Source organism: Pteropus vampyrus, unplaced genomic scaffold (assembly GCF_000151845.1).
Source record: "Pteropus vampyrus isolate Shadow unplaced genomic scaffold, Pvam_2.0 Scaffold351, whole genome shotgun sequence".
Lineage (NCBI taxonomy): Eukaryota > Metazoa > Chordata > Mammalia > Chiroptera > Pteropodidae > Pteropus > Pteropus vampyrus.
The window spans coordinates 1254737-1273983 of record NW_011889132.1 but is presented as its reverse complement, the minus strand read 5'-3'; the positions used below and the strand labels follow the sequence as shown (position 1 = coordinate 1273983).

At 34.7% G+C, this 19247-nt stretch overlaps 1 protein-coding gene and 1 pseudogene across 1 annotated transcript in view; one reads left to right on the top strand and one right to left on the bottom strand.

The window, feature by feature from the left end:
* Nucleotides 1-19247, top strand: part of IL1RAPL1 (interleukin 1 receptor accessory protein like 1) — a 1273836-nt gene that overhangs the window by 179140 nt on the left and 1075449 nt on the right. Inside the window, exon 2 of the mRNA XM_011378990.1 lies at nt 5818-5923. Within this exon, the coding sequence (XP_011377292.1) occupies nt 5842-5923 (82 nt within the window). The 5' untranslated portion in view covers nt 5818-5841. The remainder of the gene's footprint in view (nt 1-5817; nt 5924-19247) is intronic.
* Nucleotides 11946-12064, bottom strand: LOC111731153 (annotated as a pseudogene).

The window sequence follows — 19247 nt, the reverse complement described above, 5'->3', positions numbered from 1 at the left end:
AAGCAATTCACAGATGCTGTTCTTATAGTTTCCTCAAGAGGCCACACCAGAAACCGAGGCCAGCTGCCACCAGTATGAGTCTTGGTGCTGTTCAGCAAGGAGCACCTGACTTGCAGAGGACGCACCTGGATGTGGCTTGGGTGGGACTGTGAGTTGGAGGAGGCGGAGTTTCAGGAAATCCTTTGGGTGGAGCTACCTCTGTTATCCAGTTTGTTGAAGTTTCAGCTATGGCGATGCTGAGTCCACACACTAGGAGTAGGGGAGGGCTCAAGAGAGGAACAATGGATACCACCAGCACTTCTGCCCAGGAGAGAGTCTTGCCTCCAGCCCTTGCTCCAGCAACTCAGTGTCCTCCTGTAAGTCCCTGGTGCCCCCTGACCAGCCTACCCGGAGGTGGTACTTATAGTGAGTAAGTCTGTCACCATGAAGTCCAATTGCAGACATGGGCCCTGTAAAAGGTGTCTGCAGCTGTTGCTGCCACAGTCTCTGTCCCACTGAGCCACTGGGGATCCAGCAGCCTTGCATCTTCGCTCTCTCCTACCTCCAACCATGGCAGGGTGATTTCTTATTTTTCTCCCTAGTTGTAGGGCTTCTGTTCATCTAGACCCCAGCCAACTCTGCTTGCTGTTTGTGCTTTGTTTCTGTCACAACTTTGATGTGGTCGCAAGAGGAAATGAACAAAGCCTCTATCATCTACACCAATTTGTCTGGTCTTTTTCTGGTAACGTTTTATTTGCAGAGTCTTTCAGAGCCTCTGTTATCGTCTCCTTAGGGAATCTATTTCACAACTTTAACATGCATTGCTTTATGTAAATGGTGTACTTGGTAAAATACTTTGTTTCATGCACAAATGGATAGTTTAATTATACTTTGATTAGAGTGAAGAAAATGACTGGTACAATCTTGTGTTTGGCAATGTAAAAGCTTTAAGGATTAAATAAAATATAATGGATCATTTTTTTTAGAATAAGTAATTATTACATACTAGCCAGGAATGGAAAGAAGATATAGGAAAAGAGCTAGCATTTAAAAATGTCTACAGTTAAATGTCATTGTTAAATACTCTGGTAGCTACCATAAAGGCAATTATTTAAAGGCTGTAAAACTTTGAAATATATTTACTGCCTCAGTGTGTTGGGAAAAGTAGATCAGAAATGAAATAAACTGAAATGAAATACATCTGGCACGTACTTATGTCCATGCTTTGTAGCTAATAAAACCAGGACGTGTAGAGATGAAATAGCTTCTGTAACCTAACATAAGGTAAGACTCTTAATCTAGTTCATTCTTATTCTAAAACCAATTCTCTACTGTGTAAGTAGAGTAAAACAAATGATTACAGAGTCCCTCTATTTTACTTCCAAACTTACCTACCATTCAGAAACAAGCCAATGAAGCTAATTTTCCTCCTTCAATTTTCTGATTATGCCCCAATTTGTCCCACTAAAAACTGGCCAATATCACCAGAAGCATCTTAATTCTAAAGCAGTTGTTTCTTTATGCTTACAATACATAAACTCTGTTGATTGTGTCCTTAAAAATCCTTGCTTGCTTCGTTGGCCCAACTCTTTCCTGATTCACATTCCCTTTAAAGCCTAATGTTTTCCCTTTTTCTCTCTTTTGATTCCTTTTGCCTGTCTCATATATACTGGTAGGCTCCAGAGTTGGATGCGTAAGCCTTCTTTATTATTTGTACTTTCTTCCTTGTTTATCCTAACCCATGTCTTTAACTTCAGTTACAATTACAATGTTGTTATCTTCCATGTCTCCACTGAGCTTCTGGCTAATAATTTCAATTAACTACAAGACAATTTTAACAGGGAATTCCACAGACAATTTAAAATCTACATGCTTCAAATGTAATTTTGTATATTTCTCCACCCTCATTGCCCCAAATATCTTTTCTATTTCTACATATTAGTGAATAGTATCATAATAGACCTAGTCGCTCAAACTATATGCATCAGATCCACTTTTGAAGCTTCCTTTTAATGCCACTTAAAAAAAAATATGTCACTAAATTCTATTCCTGAGCCCATCCTGCTCTCCCAATATTCACCACTACAGCATTAAGGTGGACCCTCTTTTTCATCTTCCTGTACCACTGCCTGATAACTAGTTTCTTTCACTTTCAAACTTTGCTTTCTAAAACAGTTCAGATTATTCACCAATAAGCATCCATTGATTCTTCATTGTATGTATTGCAAAGAATCTTAGGAGTGTGTGAAAGGGGCAAATCAGAATATTAGGTGAGCCATCATGGGTATTCTGAGGAAATGTATTCAATATACATATTGTTTCTATGATTTAAAAAATGGTAAAGAAAGTGAAGGTGCCTGAAGTATCATTGGATGAAGTTAAAATATGAGTGAAAAACATCATGTGGGGCATGAAGGGAAAGTCCTAACTTCGTACTTAGCATATTTTGTTATTAACAATCCTACATAGACATCTTCAACTTCTGTCACTACAGCCCCCAACCTGTGGTCTATTCACACTATTCTTGAAACTTATCATTTCACATTTTTGCTGTAACAATTTCCTATTGTTGCTTAGTGGCTTAAAACAACACAAAATTTTAATCTTATAGTTCTGGTGGTCAGAAGTCCAAAATGCATTGGACTCACTTGGCTAAAATCAAGGTGTTGGCATTCCTGCATTTCTTCTGGAGGATCTAGGGGACAATCTCTTTCCTTTTCGTTTCCAGCTTCTAGAGGCTACGTACATTCCTTGGCACATGCCTCATTCCTCCACATTCAAAGTACATCACTCCAATCTCTGACCTTGGCTTTCATCCTTACATTTTCTCTCTCTGAATCTGATTCTGGTACTGCTCTTTTATAAGGATTGTATTGGGCTTGCCCAAATCATAATCTACCATTTCAGAATCCTTAAACCACATCTGTAAAGTCCCTTTGCCATACAAGGTAACATATTTATAGGATCCAGAAATTCAAACATGGGTACATTTGGGGGTGGACATTATTCTGCCTACCAGACTGACAATCTCACTTATCCTTTGCCCTAGACATGGAATTCTCTTTCTCTTAGAAAGTCTCTCTTTTATGACCTAGCTGAGATGTTTCTTCTTCTGAAAGCCCTTTCTTATGACTTCACCAGACTCAACCTGGAACACAATTAATAAATTCCTCCCTCTACTCCCTCAGCACATTATACTTACCATATGGCATTAGGGCCAGTCTAATTAAATAGATAAGCATTTGTCTCCTTTATTGGGTTGTGAGCCTTCTTTATTAGGTGCATTACATTGTCTTTGTGTCCCTACTGCACCATAGCACAGCATCTTGTAACTAATATATGTTTAATAAGTGTTTATCAAATGATGAGTTTGAATGCCAAAATTCAACTGTGGATAACAGCAGCCACATTCAGTCTTTCATTCATTCATTTTTCTCAGCTAACATTTGTTGAACACTGGTTATAAAAAGATGAATAAAACACATTTACCCTGGAGGGACTTCAAGTTTGGTAGAATAGAAAGACATATAATTAAAGAGATAAGCTAATACTGTAGGGTAGGATGTAAAGAAAGCTGATATGTACAAAAAGTTTCACAGGTGAGATGATGTGAGTTGAGTCAGTAATAGTGTTGTTAATAATGATAATAGCAACAACAATCAACTGCAATAAAATAATAACAGCAGCAGCTTTCAATGATTTAGTTTGTTCTTGGCGCCAGTGTATTTCTAGGCACTATGCTATATGTACCATAATAATACCTATTTTACAAATGAAGGAACTAGTCACAGAGAAGTTATTTGCCCCAAATCACACAGCTCAGAAGTGGCAAAACTGGGTTAAGAACCCAGAGAGGCTGATTGCTTATAACCACTGTGATATGCATAAGATATAATAGTGGTTTATATGAAGCCAAGTGGTGAATCATTTCAGGTCCATCCACCCAGAAATTAAGGCTTCTTGAAATTAGATCATTGATAGTATGAGCTACTATGTGACAAAAGAAACCACACGAGAACCTCAGTAAATGTTTATTTAAAGTTTGCTTTGTGATTTCTGAGTAAGAGTTTTAACTATGCAACAATTACAACAAAGCTTGGATGTCTGTGAGTATACATACTTAATCTGCCTTTCAATATAAAATACAGAAGTTCATGAAGATTATTGTAGATTGACCAAGATGTTAAATCTGTGAAATGCTGTGTAATTCTTTTTTGTTTTCCCTGATGTACAATGTGTCAAGGGATTCAATTAAGGATCTTGATGCTACCAAATCGATGCTTTCCAAAGCAATTTAATTTTAAGAAATAGAATCACAAACTAGCCTGTATGCCCTATAAAAATTAAATGAGTAAAGAAATAGTATTTTGAACAAGAGTAAAGTAATAAGATAGTTAAGCAGTAAGGTTTTGCAGTGTATAGTTGGATCCTGGAGTTTCTTGGACAGTGCTGATTAAACTCACACTGAGAGAAGAACTGATTCTCTCTGCTAACCTGAAGGCTACAGATATCAACTTGAAGATTTCCTGCAGCTCCAGTTAGTGTGGTAGCTGAGAAATGGAATTGGGGCTTTAGGAATGCATGATTCAGGCTTGCCCCTTAAGGTGGCATTTTTTCATATGTGGCTGATGAGTTGGCTTTTCGACTAGGTTTCATTTATATCTTTATGTGAACTCAGAGTCCTTGGTTAGAAAACTGAAACAGGCTATCATCATTGAAAGGAGCTGGAATTAAAATAGCTTATTCACAATGCTTATTTAAAAAATTCACTGACTTTCTGACTAAAAGGATGGTGACACTTTACAGCAAGTGAATGGATTTTGATTTTGTTTTGTGAATTAAAATGTGTTTTAACAGACGTTTATTAATGTGAATGAATTAGTCATTGAAAAATATTCAGAGGTATCTGAGGTGCTAGGAGAGCGAGAAATATGTGACTGTCAAATCACCATTTCAGCTTCCTCATCTTTAATAAAGTCATAGTGATAGAAAGCTGAATATGATTAGTCTTCAACTGTCTTACAGAGAAACTTGTGCTGTCATGGATTGACAATATCTTTGAACTGTGTTCTGACTTGCTACTTTTTGAAATTCAGTCTTTCAGCTCTGCTCTCAGTCTTATTAAAAAAAAAAAGAAGGATGATTTTTTGAGGAAGACAATGTTCATTTCAGTTAATTTTAAATGAAATATTTCCCCCTTTTAAAATCCAAACACTAGGCTACTGTTCCTTCTAGTATCCTTCTGAGAGCCTTGTAATGGGAAGAAATAATGTATCTTCCTGTAGCTTTCATAGACAGTGTACTTTCTTTCAATAGAATCAGTCTTAAATTCTCTCAAAGTATCTTTTAGAGTTTTTGAAAGAGAATCGTAAAATTATAATTAAATCTTTAGAGGTATAGAATTTATGATTTCTTTTCAGTTGGAAAGAGTGATACTGAATAAAATCATATTCTGTTGCAGCACGGAAAATTAAAAATGTCAGTGTTTGGCAATTTATATTGAAAACAAGTTGTTAGTAAAATAGTCTTTTGGAAGGAATTGTTTCCACTTATCTAAATACAATTAGATTCTCTAAATAGAGAAAAATTTTAAACCTTAAGTGACCATAAGACTTTAAAACATTTTAGGGGACCTAGAGAAATTTTGACATTACTGGTTTTGATTTAAGTTAGGAACCACGGCATATAGGAAAATAGAGTACACAGATCCTGTTCATATTCTTTCCTTTTGTGGAATTCATTGCCCCAATCTTGCATGATCAGAAGTCTAACAAAAATCTTATAATATTGATCTGTATCTTTAAAACTGTATTTTTCTCTTTTCTATCTTTGTTTTAGGGAACAGCCATTAAGAGCTGGAAGATGAAAGCTCCGATTCCATACTTGATTCTCTTATATGCTACTTTCACTCAGAGTTTGAAGGTTGTGACCAAAAGAGGCTCTGGTAAGCAGTGTTCCTTTTCTCTCTTTTTTATGGCTTAAATCGGTGGTGCTATGTTTACACACGTGCCATTTGTGGAGAGACTGAGAATTAACCAGAATTCATATTACAGAAATATTGTAGCTATATCTTTAAATGAGTGGAGCATATTCATAGGGAACTAGAAAAGCAGGAATAGGTTGAAAAAAAGATGGCTTATTTTGTTAGTTACTATGAATTGGAATGGATTCAATAGCAAAACCTTGCAGTTTGATTTAATTTTATCACATGATTTTCAGGAAATTCTTTTATAATGAGTGTCATTTTAATTTTTGCATGGAAATATTATGAAATTTTTTTCATGTTAACTTTTACTGTTACCATTCCAATGTCAGCTATGCTTAGGGCAGACTTTTTTTAGGGTTGTACTTCAGCTGATTTGGTGAATTATTTTGCAGATATTTAAAGAAAGCACCAGAGTTCTTAAAAGAAAATGGAGAAATCTCCTAATATGTTAGTAGGAAATATAGAGGTAAAATAGAATGGTAATATGAATGGAGTTGCTAAATAAAATAATGTGAAACTTATGGGAAACTTTACGTTATCAGACATCTTGATTTTAAGTTAACTGTTGATACTTACAGCTAGTGAAATATATAAGGCAATTGAATAAACATTGTTATCAATGTGGAGTTGTATCTTATCTAATAAGTCACTGATACTAGAAAGACTTTCCACACACATTTTATGTGGGGTTACAGAATTTTTGAGGCTATAGCTTTTGGATGTAATGGCAAGAGAAATGTATTGTGTTTAGTTGATGGAACTAGGATGTGTTATTTATTAGTTCTAGAGAGATAGTTGGGTAAAAGAAGAGATAATGTACAAGAAACTGCAGAATGTTATGATATCACATGAACAAATGTATCTTTGGAATTCGTAAAGGAGAGAGAATGAAAGGGCTGAGATGGGCTACAGCAACCATTCTCAGTCCCTTAAGTTAAGAAGCTTCAAACTCACATTGATTATGTAGTGAAAAAGGCCGCATGAAAGGAAAGTAGAGAGCAACTCCAAGGAAGTGTGGGGAGGAATTGAGGAGTACTTTGGGATGGTGCAGGGTTGAGCGTAAAAGGAATTTAACTGAGCCTATTGGCTCTAGAGCTTTTTGGTTATTATATACCTATTATGTGTGCCATTGATATGATTGTAGGCAATGTGAAAATCTATGTTTATACATTATTTTATCTTTTCTTCTTGGTGAATCTTTTTGAATGAGAGAAAACCATAAAGCAGGATTATAATATTGTGGCTTTTTTGTAATTTGAATGGATTACTAGCAAATAGCAGATATCTTGATTTCTTTGCCACTTGCAAGGAATTTGGGCATACCCATGGAAGTGAGAATAAGTGGAACGGGATGTAAGTCATGATGAAAGCTGATAAATTCTACAACAGTGATATTTTCTAAAATAGTAACTTACATTAAAAGTACTTAAAATGAATGTTTTAGATGCTGACCACATAGAAGAGAAACACTCATCTGTATAAATATTTTAACAAAATGAAGCTATCCAAAATAGAAATATTGATTGAATCTTAGAAACTTCATTTTTCTGATTATACTTGATTACATAAAATTGTTTTTTTTCAGTCGTTTTTGTGTATGTCAGCTCTATGCTAATTATTTATTGAAATGCAAATGTGACTTTTTTCCATCATCAAATAGTGGTGGCAGGCCCATTCTATATAAACTCTAAGGAAAAAACTTATATTAAATTGAGACTTATTTTGTATGTTCGAGAAGCATGGGAACAGAGCTAGAAATATGGGACAGCTGGAAAATTCATATCTCCTGCTCCAGAGACCTCAGAAAACTCAATGACCTGTCTCAGATTCAATTTTTATTTTAATGACATAATTATTTTAGGAGGGTGGTAATAAAATACTGCCCTAAGTTTGGCAGAAGTTCTGAGACCTAGTTCTATTTACGAATATAATTGTCATATTGCTACTTAAAACCTCTCAAACCGCATGTATTTTCTATTTCAAAATGTGAAAAATTAAGGCAGGTACTGAGATTTAGCGACGTGTTTGATTTGCTTACTTTTCTGTATAATGTGAATTAAAATAGCTTCCCTCAGTATCTATGTTAAGACCCAGCTGAATAGAAGTTTGTTTGATTTTTGAATATTGAGTGTGTAGTTTTGGAATAAATAATATTACTTTGCTCATTTCAGCTGGTGCCTGTTACCCTGCACCTCTGTTTAGAGAAGCAGATGTGTAGCTTACTGAAGAGTGTTATTACTGAATTCCATAGATCAAGTAGAAGAGGACTGCACTTGGCATTTTTTTCTTTAAAAGATTAATGGCTCAGTCTTCTCATCCAGCCCAACCTATAAAACTTACAGGCATCAAGGCCAGGGAATAAAAATCAATTTTTGATGTTCAATCTCACATATTAACTAAGAGAGCTACTTATCTTTGTTCTTCTTATCATTTAATTCTCTTTTTATTTTCAGTTTTATAAATCTTTTTGGAAGGTCAGTAAACATGGTTCAAAACCCAATGCTTTTCATATACATCTTTTAGTAGAATATTATTTTTAATTCACTGTGACCACTCGAAAATCAGAACTAGATATTTTAATAACCAAGAACATATTAAATATGGTTATAATGCACATGATAATGTTGACTTTTATGGCATGTTAATCATGTATAGTGTTTACTTTAGATAAACACATATGGTCATTACATAAAAGTTTAGAAGTAGGTATTTGTTTCTCATTAACAGAACTAATTTGAAAGCAATAGGAGCTCTTTATACATAAGCCGTAGATGTATATTTTTTTTTATCATATTGGCCAGTACCTCCATTGCTATTAATTTAATGAACAAATTATAATGAGACAGTTATAGCATAACATTCTTGACTGAAATATTAAAAATTAAACTTTACAATGCTTTGTTTTAAATGTCACTTTGGGTATGTATATGATTATAACAATCAAGCTTTGGATCTGTGAATCTGGTCTCTCAGGTAATGTTCTAAAGTTTTGCAAACATTTAGATTCAAGGCTCTTAATGTATGGAAGGAGATATTCAGCATTTGTTATGCAATGGTTTTTCTCTTGGAACAATTTTATACATTGTTTTTAGTTTTCATAAGCAGCACTTGAAGAAAAAGACAAAGACTATCAATATTACCTATTCCTCCTCAAGTGTGTGAAGTGTTGTAGCAATTTAGTAAGTAAACATTTCAGTTGCTGTCATTTGTAGAATTCTGTACAAAAACCACATGTAAAGCAAATGTTTGCTTAGAAAGTCTTTGTATCTTAACTATTTTAGAAAGGTTAGCTTGATGTTCTTGTTTGTCTGTGTCTGTCTCTCCCTTCCTTCTTTCCCATCCATTCCTTTCTCTTTTCCCCCTCTTTCTCACTCCCTCCCTCCTTTCCTTCTCTTTTCCTCCTTTTTTCTTTCTCCTCTCTGCCTCTCTTTCTCTCCTCTTCTCCCTATCTTCCATTCTTCCTTCTTCTTTATTAGTGTATTTGTATGCAAATTAGTCTATTTTGAATATATTCATTGTGCCTTTGTAGAAGTTTTAAACTAAAAATACTGCCATTACTTCATTTGAAGGCTTACAGTCTATGAAATGCTATGTCTTTACAAGGTCTTTCCAAGAGGATAATATAGTCTCAGTAACAGCTATTCTTAAATAGTTCTTTTTATTTTGTGTAACTAAGAGAATTTGGGATAGGATTCAAGGGGAGGGAAATAATATAAACTGTTGAGGGACTACTGTGTACAAAGTATGAGTAAAGCACTTTGGGGGAACTAAAGTGTGAGTTGTGATTTGGCCCAAGGGTTTGGGACACTGAAGAGAAATGAAGCTTGAGAGACTCGGATGTAGAGATGAGGGAAGAGAAAGAGATCTGGATCTTTTGTCTGTTTCTTTTTGCTCTCATTTCCATCCCTAGAATATAAGATGGTAAGTGCAAGGACCATGATTTATCTAGGCTTATAACATCTACAGTGCCAGATATGGTGTGTGTTTCAGAGTCAAGGTTCAATGAAATATCTTAATGAAGTAATATTACATGAATGAATGAATAATGGCTTTAATGTTCAAGCTGGATTGCATCAGTGAGGGTGCTACACGACCAACACAGTATTAGAAAAATAAAAGAGCGTTCAAGAAAAACTGTTTTTTTATGAATAGAATTTAGTATAATTTATAATATGAGACTACTGAAGCAAAATATATAGTCTGAATAAGCAGTATCTAAGGCATGCTAATATGAAGACAGTGAGCCTTTGCAAATCATGAGTGTTTTCATGAGCTTGAAATGCACGTGATAATTTGTTAGAAGGAAAGGAAAAATGATTATTTAAATTATTTGAATTTTACTACATTTACTGCTGCTTTAAAGAGATACTGTCATGCAAATGTATTGGTTTTAACTGTGTTGTTTAATACAGATCACCATGAAAAGGAGGTAGTTCATGATTACTGATACACAATAACTAAGCAAGTGACTTCAGTATTAAAAAAAAGTTTACAATTATTGCAGCATATGGAGAAAAATTAGAGACTATTATAAAAATCAAAGAATACATCTTATTCTAGTGGGTATTTAAGATATATATATAAGCTACCTAAAGCAGCCAGCTATTAGAGAGTAAAAGGGTTACCACAGGGGGTTGATATTTTCTTCATTCTAGAACCTGACAGTAGACACCTGTTCATGTAAAATGATTTAGATTCAGTTCTTTCTGACAGCAAGAGGAAGGCGGCAAGTCTCTCAAGAGGTTTGCCCAAACTCGTAACTCTAAGCTCGAATAATTTATAAAAGATAAGGGTAGTTTAGGTTCTCATCTTTGTGTTTGTTATTTCTGAAAAATAGAACTAGAAGCAAACAAATTGAATTTTTAGAAGAATAATTTAGTTTAGCTATTAAGAAGAATGTCTTGTTCTTAAATAAGTATTTGTGTGTTTATTATAAGTCTAATACTATGGCCAAACACTTATAAATCATTAGGATATGTTACTAAAAGTTTTGGTTTTCTTTAAGTAAAAACAACAACAACAAAAAGGTAAGGGTAGTTTAGGTTCTAATCTTTGTGTTTATTTCTGGATCATCATTTGTTTAAGTAAAAGAAATTGTGCTAGTGTGTAAAGAAAGTGAGATTTAACTGAATAGGAGTGAGAAAGTCTGGTGGGATGTTTCCATCTCATGCCAGTGTGATTTATGTGTATCTGCTCTCTTGGGCATTCCTGGAAGTCATTGAGCTTAATTCCACATGATTAAGAGACAACCTAGTCCCTCAGCATCTGCCTTTTATTATGCTACCATGTGTTTATTTCCAGTTTGTCGAAAATGTCAAAAGGTATGAAGCATTTCTCTTTTTTTTCCTTTGGGATAGCTTGTAAGACCAAATTTCTAAGGCTCTGTTTCTTTATAAAGTTTTTTAAAAAAATGCACTTTAATTTTTCTTGGAAAAAATTCTCTTCTATTTATCTTTTTTTAAAATAAAATTTGAAATTAGGTCTAGAATAATTTTAATATTCATTTGAAATGATGTCTTTAATTAGAATAAGGCTAACAAACAAATAGAACTTACTGCTAATAAATAAAATAAAATAATCCTGTATCTTTGTTTAGTGATCATCTGATAAACCTATGAATTTCACTGTAGACTTACTTGTTCCATTTTAGTTGTCACTACACTTTTATATAAAGTTGATATAGATTAACATTAATCGTGCAGACTGATGACTTGTTCATGGTGAATGTACATGGGGAAGATAAAAGTCAATATGGATGAATCTTGTGAGTTCAATAAGATCTCAATGGGGAAGGGAATATTCCAAGTTAATAAATATGGCAGTGTGACACTGTATCATGGGGGACAATAAAAGATATATTATTTATTATTTATTTATTCATTCATTAAGTTATTTACTTTTTTAGGTGAGGCAACACTTGGTTGACCTTGCAGATTGCAAAGACTTTGTCAGCTTACAATCCCTTATTTTTTATTTGTTACACCTACAGCACCTAGTCTTCCTAGGTGGTCTCCCATCCAAGTACTAACCAGGCCCGACCCTGCTTAGCTTCCGAGATCAGACAGGATTGGGCTTGTTCAGGGTGGCATGGCAGTAGACTGTTTTTCTATATATTTAAAGGGAAGGGTAAAAACTGGAGGGCTGCAGTGAGGAGTCAGTCAATGGTGGATATTTAAAGTCATGTTAAGGAATTGATGTTCATTCTAGACAGCACAGAGATGACCACTGCAGGACCTGAGGATGAATCCCTGATCCACGGACAGTCTACTATTATCTTGAAGGCAATCCATGAAGTGGTGTTGAAATTAGGTACACTGTTATATTAGTATCCTGTTTGATGCTTTAACAAAACGTCAAAAATTTAGTGGCTTAAAACAATACAAATTTTTTACCTTATACTTCTGGAGGTCAGGAACAGGTTGGTAGGGCTGTGTTTTTGGTGCAGGCTCTAGGGGAGAATCTGTTTCAGTGCCTTTTTCAGCTTCTAGTGGTGGACTACATTCCTTGTCTCAGGGTCCCTCATCACTCCTACCTCTGCTTTTCTTGTCACTTCTTCTCTGGCTGTGACTCTCCTGCCTCCCTCTTTCCCTTATAAGGGTCTCTGTGATTACATTGGACCTGCCTAGATAATCCAAGAAAATCTCTCTAACTCAAGATTCTTATATTAATCAAATCTGCAAAGTACTCTTTAAATCACTGAAACACAGTCACATGTTTCAGTGATTAGGATGTAGACATCTTTGGGGAGGTGAGTGCATTATTCTTCCTACCATAACTAATAATAGCTAAGTCATCAAACGATTATTGAATTTGGACTAGGGATTAGAGAAAGATGGTCAGTCAGGAACTAGATGGGAATGAGGGAGTTAAGAACAAGGATGTTGGAAATTTTTGCTGAAGGGACCACACAATCTGTGGTCTATGATTTAAAAAAGAGGGAGAAAAGGAAGAAAAAAGAAAAGAAACCAAGGCTGAGAAGAGGAAGGGAGACAGAGAAGGAGAAAGAGGAGAAACAAATTCTAGTAACGCTTTGGATTTTGATAAATTTTAATATTCATCTGCATTCTACAAATACACTGTACTCTACAAATTCAAAAATATTCCTTTCTCTTTGTGGTATCCTACAGGAGTCTGTGTTCCTTTCAACCAAAAATGTCTGACACAAAAATGATTTCCTGACTCAGAATAACAGCAGTGAGAACAAGGAAGACAGAAGAGAGGCCAATTATAAGTTAGAATCCATTGAGTTTGATGATTAGACTTGGGATATTTGGAAAAAAAAGAGATGGAGAAAAGAATTCTGTAGTAGGAGGATTGCGATGCCATCAATCATATTAAAGGTCCCCAAAGAGAAACTTGAAAGGACCACATATTTAAAGAGAGCAGTAGATAGGTCTTTGTGACTAAGATAAAGCCCAAAATGTAGATTGAGCATAGAGTATGAGGATTTCATATATCTTGCAAAGAATTTTAGATTTGATATTGTAGAACATAAAATTTTGGCTGAGATATTTAATTACTTTGCAAATCCCTGTAGAAAATTCAGTCTGTGAGGTTGGGCATCTGATTTGGCAGATCTGTTCCTTGTGGTATCTTCTATACACCATAGAGATGAAACTCCTTGGTATATATGCAGTAGCGCTTCATAGATGTTTGTATCAGTCCATAAGTAAAGCTGCCTTTATGGAGAAGGAAAGACACACACAGTCAAGCTGTAAAGGGTCACACGTGAGAGTGGCATGATCAGATCCGCTTTTGGACAGATAATACTCCCTATAGGAAAGACTGGTGAATTCCAGAGGACCAGTCAGGGACTCAATAAAAATCATTCAGCTACACTACAGTCAAAGAGACTGAACAAATGTTTAGAAGAATAATTGGGATTCAATGACTGTCTGGAGATGGATTGTGAAATAATTTGAGAAGTTATATTGATGGCATTACCAATTATAGCAAGAGGAGGGTGGATGTTTTTTTCACGGAGAGATGGAATGAGTTCAGTTTGGAACATATGAGCTGTGGCAATCACTAGAAATATCGAGCTGATGGATTTATTGGTCTGGAGTTGAGGTAGTGTCCTGTGGCTATCTTAAGAAATTACCACAAACTGTGTGGCTTAAAACAATACAAACCTACTTTCTCGCAGTCCTGGAGTTGGCAAGGCCACATTCCCTCAGAAAGCTCTGTGGGAGAATCCTTCCTTGCCTCTTTCCTTTTCTGGTGGCTTCAGGTGTTCATTGGTTTGTATCTGCATTATTCCATTCTCTGTCTTTATTGTCACATGGGCTTCTTTGTATTTCTAATTGCCCTCTGTCTTTCTCTTATAAGGACAGTTGTCATTGGATTTAGGCTCTGCTTAGATAATCCGGGATAATCTCATCTGGAGATCTTAAAGAAGTCAGATTTTAAAAGTATATTATACAAAATAAGTATAAGGGCCATTTAGTTTTTAAAGTTTACTTAACTCTTAGAAATTATTACTTTTATTGTTTTTTTTCTATTTGGGTGAGACAAATGTAAAATTCTTGGTCATCCATGATAATGAGAATAATTGCACTACAGAAAGGATAAAGCTTTTGCCAACAAAAATTCTTTTTACCTAGATTTGAAATGTTTGCCATAAACAAATCTCCTGAAGGTAGAGGATACTGATTCAATTTTCGTTCCCTTCATCCTAACAGATGGAAAAGGTGGCTTACAGTGTATTAAAATTTGCCATGGTTAATCCTCATGTTGACTCTCTGAAGTTGGCAGGATATTCTAATATCGACATGCCAACTTTTGTCTACAGTGATGATTACTAAAAACATGATTGGAGTTATTTTGACAGAAGTGGTTTAGGTTGTTCTGATGAGTATTATGAAACCTGTAGACCTGGAAATTAAGAAACTCAGTTTTCAGTCCAGCCTGTCATAAACCTTGTTGATTGAGGAAAGTTCCTGATCCTTTCAGGACCCGTTTCCTTCTTCATAAAGCAAAAGTTTTGGACTACAACATTATCTGTAGAAACAGAAGTTTACCCTTTTGTTCATTTCATAAGCATTTATTGAACACCTTCAATACATACTCAGTACATAAAGTGACGGTTTTTTTCTGTAGTATATTTTACATATTTGCAAATTGATCAAACAAATTTAGATGGCTAAAGTTTGTAGCTAAAGTACTTGAGGCCCATTGTCAACTACATTTAACTTTATGGTACACAGTTAGTTGTAATACGAGAGAGCCACGGATGTTATTAAGTTCCAAACAGAGGTTTGGTTAAGAAAGAAATATGATTTTTAGTCTTGTTAAAAAGCACATGCTATTTAGTTACAAAGCTAAGGTGAAAAATAAGGTAGCTTTCCTTGCAGGTGTTGACATGTCTAAATGAAATTAGATTTAACAGTTCAAAATACTAAACTGTGTTTTAGCCCATTTTCTGCTTATTTACGACGGATTTCCTTTTATAGAGTTATAGTCTCTTAAGACATCTAGAGAGTTGCCTTGCATGGAAAATGTTTCCTTAAGGCAATAACAGTGGCTAACCTTGCCAAGTTTTAAAATCTCTGATGGTTATATGTAAACATTTAAAAATATATCACTAAGCTTCTTGTGGGTATCCAAAGTACTATTCAATTACCATTTGTATCATACTTACTGTACTAAAATATTTCCAAATTCATTTAGTTACCTTGATTTCAGTAAAGTTCTGTCATTGGCATTTTACCTTGTCTCTAACAGCATGCTCCATTTAGTTTATATTTCCATATAGGGCATAAAATTTGTTGTGAATGATAAAGGAAAGTTATTTTTATCAATGATCAGGAAAGGTTTCAATATTCTGATTATTGAGTTAATATTTTATATTGAATTAGTATTTTTCTTCAGTATATTTTCATATCAGGAAAAAAGAACAACTTTAATTTGAAAAGAGAATTAATTCTTCCAGTTTTTCCTAGAAATATGTTTTATAAAGTAATTGGACTCTGTAATGCCATCTGGTGGCTTTTCTGAGATGATGACGATGCAGTAATAAATACAGATAGCAGAGAGAAAATGAGCATGGGAAGAAAACTTCTAAAGAATTATTTTTCAGAAATTATTTTAATTGATCCTAATATTTTCCAAACATTTATTTCCTCCAATTTATTGTCCTAGTATATAGGTTTATGTGTTTTTTTTGTACTTTTTATAATAGAAATTATCACTGACTTTAAAAAAAATATTACATTTTTCATGATATAATCATCATGTCATCTTGTATCCCTATATAATCAGAGTTCAAATTATGTAGACAAGTCCGTTCATGTTATAAAGTATTTAAGAATTCCTTTTAAAAGTACTCTGATGCCATTAAAGTCTCGTCATTGTAATGATTTAAGTATCAATAGGAGAAAAAATCGTTAAAGATTTTCCACTTGTTCACTAATATAAGAGCTGCTGGTAGGAACATGGAAGTGAAGAACAAGTGAGGATGGATCTATACTAAACCACTTAAATCTTCTTTCTAGTCAAAGGACTGGGCCTGGAATTAGGAGGCGGGGGTCCTGGGGATAATCAAGCTAATGTAAAGCACTAGTCACCAAGCAAAGTTACCTTGAAAAGGCAATTGCCCTTATCTGTATATCCCAGAAGAATGAGGTTCAAGTTGAAGGGCAGTTCTTGGTCAGCAATGTTTTGTTTTTCAAAGAAGAAAAATTTCCAAAGGGCCTTAGCTATTATAAACATCTTTTCAACTAAATAGCATATAATACACATACATACACAAACACATATATGTGTACAGATACATACACTACTGTCTTGCTATACTTTGAACAGAATCTCCAGTTGTTTTTAGTTATGAGTACTTATATATAATGTGTACACCTATATTTGTTTATGTTAGTTTCTTTCAGGGTTTTTTGCACTTCTGACCTAACATCACATAGACGTCTTTTCATCTTCCCAATGGATGAATTAATAGATTCTGTATACAATTATTAACAAGCATTTATTGAATTCCTACTGTACTAAGTGCTCAATAACATTGACCGATATCAGCTATATCTGGGTATAAGGAGGTTAAAATATTTAGATATTTGTTTGTAGAGATTTGAGTTTTAGTAACAAAAAAACAAACAAACAAAAAAACCAGTGAAATGATTTATCTTTGTTAAGTTTGATCATTTCTTTGTTTTCCATATCCATATATTCTGAAAGTTGTTTATACAGTCTCCCCATAGTTTTAATAATGATTGTTTTGGAAACATATGGAGTGCTTATTTTTGAAGCTGCATGTTTTTTCATAGTATAAAACCTATGTATTTGTCATAACTGAAACTGGTGATGCTTTAGGTATTGTCCATACGTATTCACTAGTCAGTTCTAGTTACTCTTTTATATTTAACAAACATTTTTTAACAAAACGTACTATAAACAAGCAATTGGACCGAATTATTCGAGGGATTAAAAAAACGAACTATCTACCATCTCTATTAAAGATCTTGCAAAAAAAAAAAAGGTATATTAGACATACAGTGTAGTGTATTAATTTCCTATTGTTGCTGCAAAAATTCCCACAAACTTAGTAGCTTAAAAGAACACAAATTTATTATCTTATAGTTTCAGAGGTCAGAAGTCCTAAAATCAAGGTGTCAGCAGGGCTCCATTCTTTCTGGAGGCTCCAGGGGAGAATCTGTTTCCTTGCCTTCTCCAGCTTCTGGAAGCCATCTGCATTCCTTGGTTTGTGGCTTTTTCTTGAACTCAAATCCAGGGGCATAGAATCTTCCAAACTCAATCTCTTACTTCTACTTCCATTGTCACATCTCCATCTCTGATTCTGATTCTCTTGCTTCCCTCTTATAAGAATCCTTGTGATTACATTGGACTCCACACGGTTAATCTAGAATAATCTCCCCATCTCAAGATCTTTAATCACATCTGCATAGTCCCTTTTGCTGTGTAAGGTAGCATATTCACATGTTCCAGGAATTAGGATGGGGAAACTCTTTGGGGGGGGGTGGGCATTATTCCGTTTATCACAGAAGTACACTAGAGTAGCCTTTAGATGAAAGAGTCTGATATGGCTGGAATACATGTACATTTGGGCACAGTATAGGTGACAGGAGGAAGGGATGTGTCAGGAGAAAAGGTGGAAAAAGATAGATGGGAGCCATATCACAGAGGCCTTTGTACGGTGTAATAAGAAAGGTGGCTATTCTCTTGTAGGAAAATCAGGAACTGCTGAGGAAATTTAAGCCAGTGTGTAGCAGGAATAGCCTGACCAGATAGATTGGAAAGAGCTCTGAGACAAGAGGGTGGGGAATGAGCCAATAGGTCAGGCAAATAAGTCATGAATTGAGGCAGTAGCATTAGGAATAGAAAAGAGATGGGATTTCTAGTACAATATGGAATTAATAACTAGTGGCTGATTGTACAATGGAAAGAGGGGGAGAGGTGGAAGGTGATTCCGGTTGCTTTTATCAAATTTAAAAATCTGTTTTGAATTAATAGCTAATGTTTCATTTCTAGTCTATATTCTTCTTGGACAAATACATATTTAGGTTTTCAGTATGATGTATCTTTTGTGTTTGGGTTCAGACTGGCCCACTGTACATCTGACATAAAAGTCTCAGTTTTGGAACTAAATCCCTCTCGGTCTCTCACGCAGAGCATTTTCCTAAAAATTTTTCTTCCTCAGAAGTCTTTCAAGTTTCTTCTATCACCTGTGCTTGTAATGAAGGATTGTATCAGTGAGTCTTCCTTTGCTAATTTCGGTGAAATACCTCAAATATAGGGAGGGACATTTTAAAAGGCATTAGGCTTCTTCTAAAGTATGGTGTAACATATGATATATGCATCTGTATATGCATATACCCATGTACATCCAAATACACACATGTATACATGCATATATACACACAGTTAACTATTAATTCACAAAACACATTTACCAAGGAACCACTACGTGCCAGGTGCTAAGGATTCAAAAATGATTAGGATATGTAATTGCTGCGTTTCTTAACATCTGTGTTTTATTTACCCAACTAAATAGTATACGCTTATTGAGTGTAAAAATATACATGTTTATGTATATGTCTTTTAGAATCAGTGCACTTAAAAGAGTCATTGCATAATTGGTGTTCAATAGATATTTGTATTTGGTTGCTGGATTTAAGCACATTGACGAATCTCATCACAACACTCTGTATTTTCCCATGGCGATTTATGTCCGTGTTGTAACTCTTCTCCGGTACCGGGAGCTCCTTGAGGAATGATCTCTATATAGTTTAACTTTGTAACTTTTACAAGCTCTCAC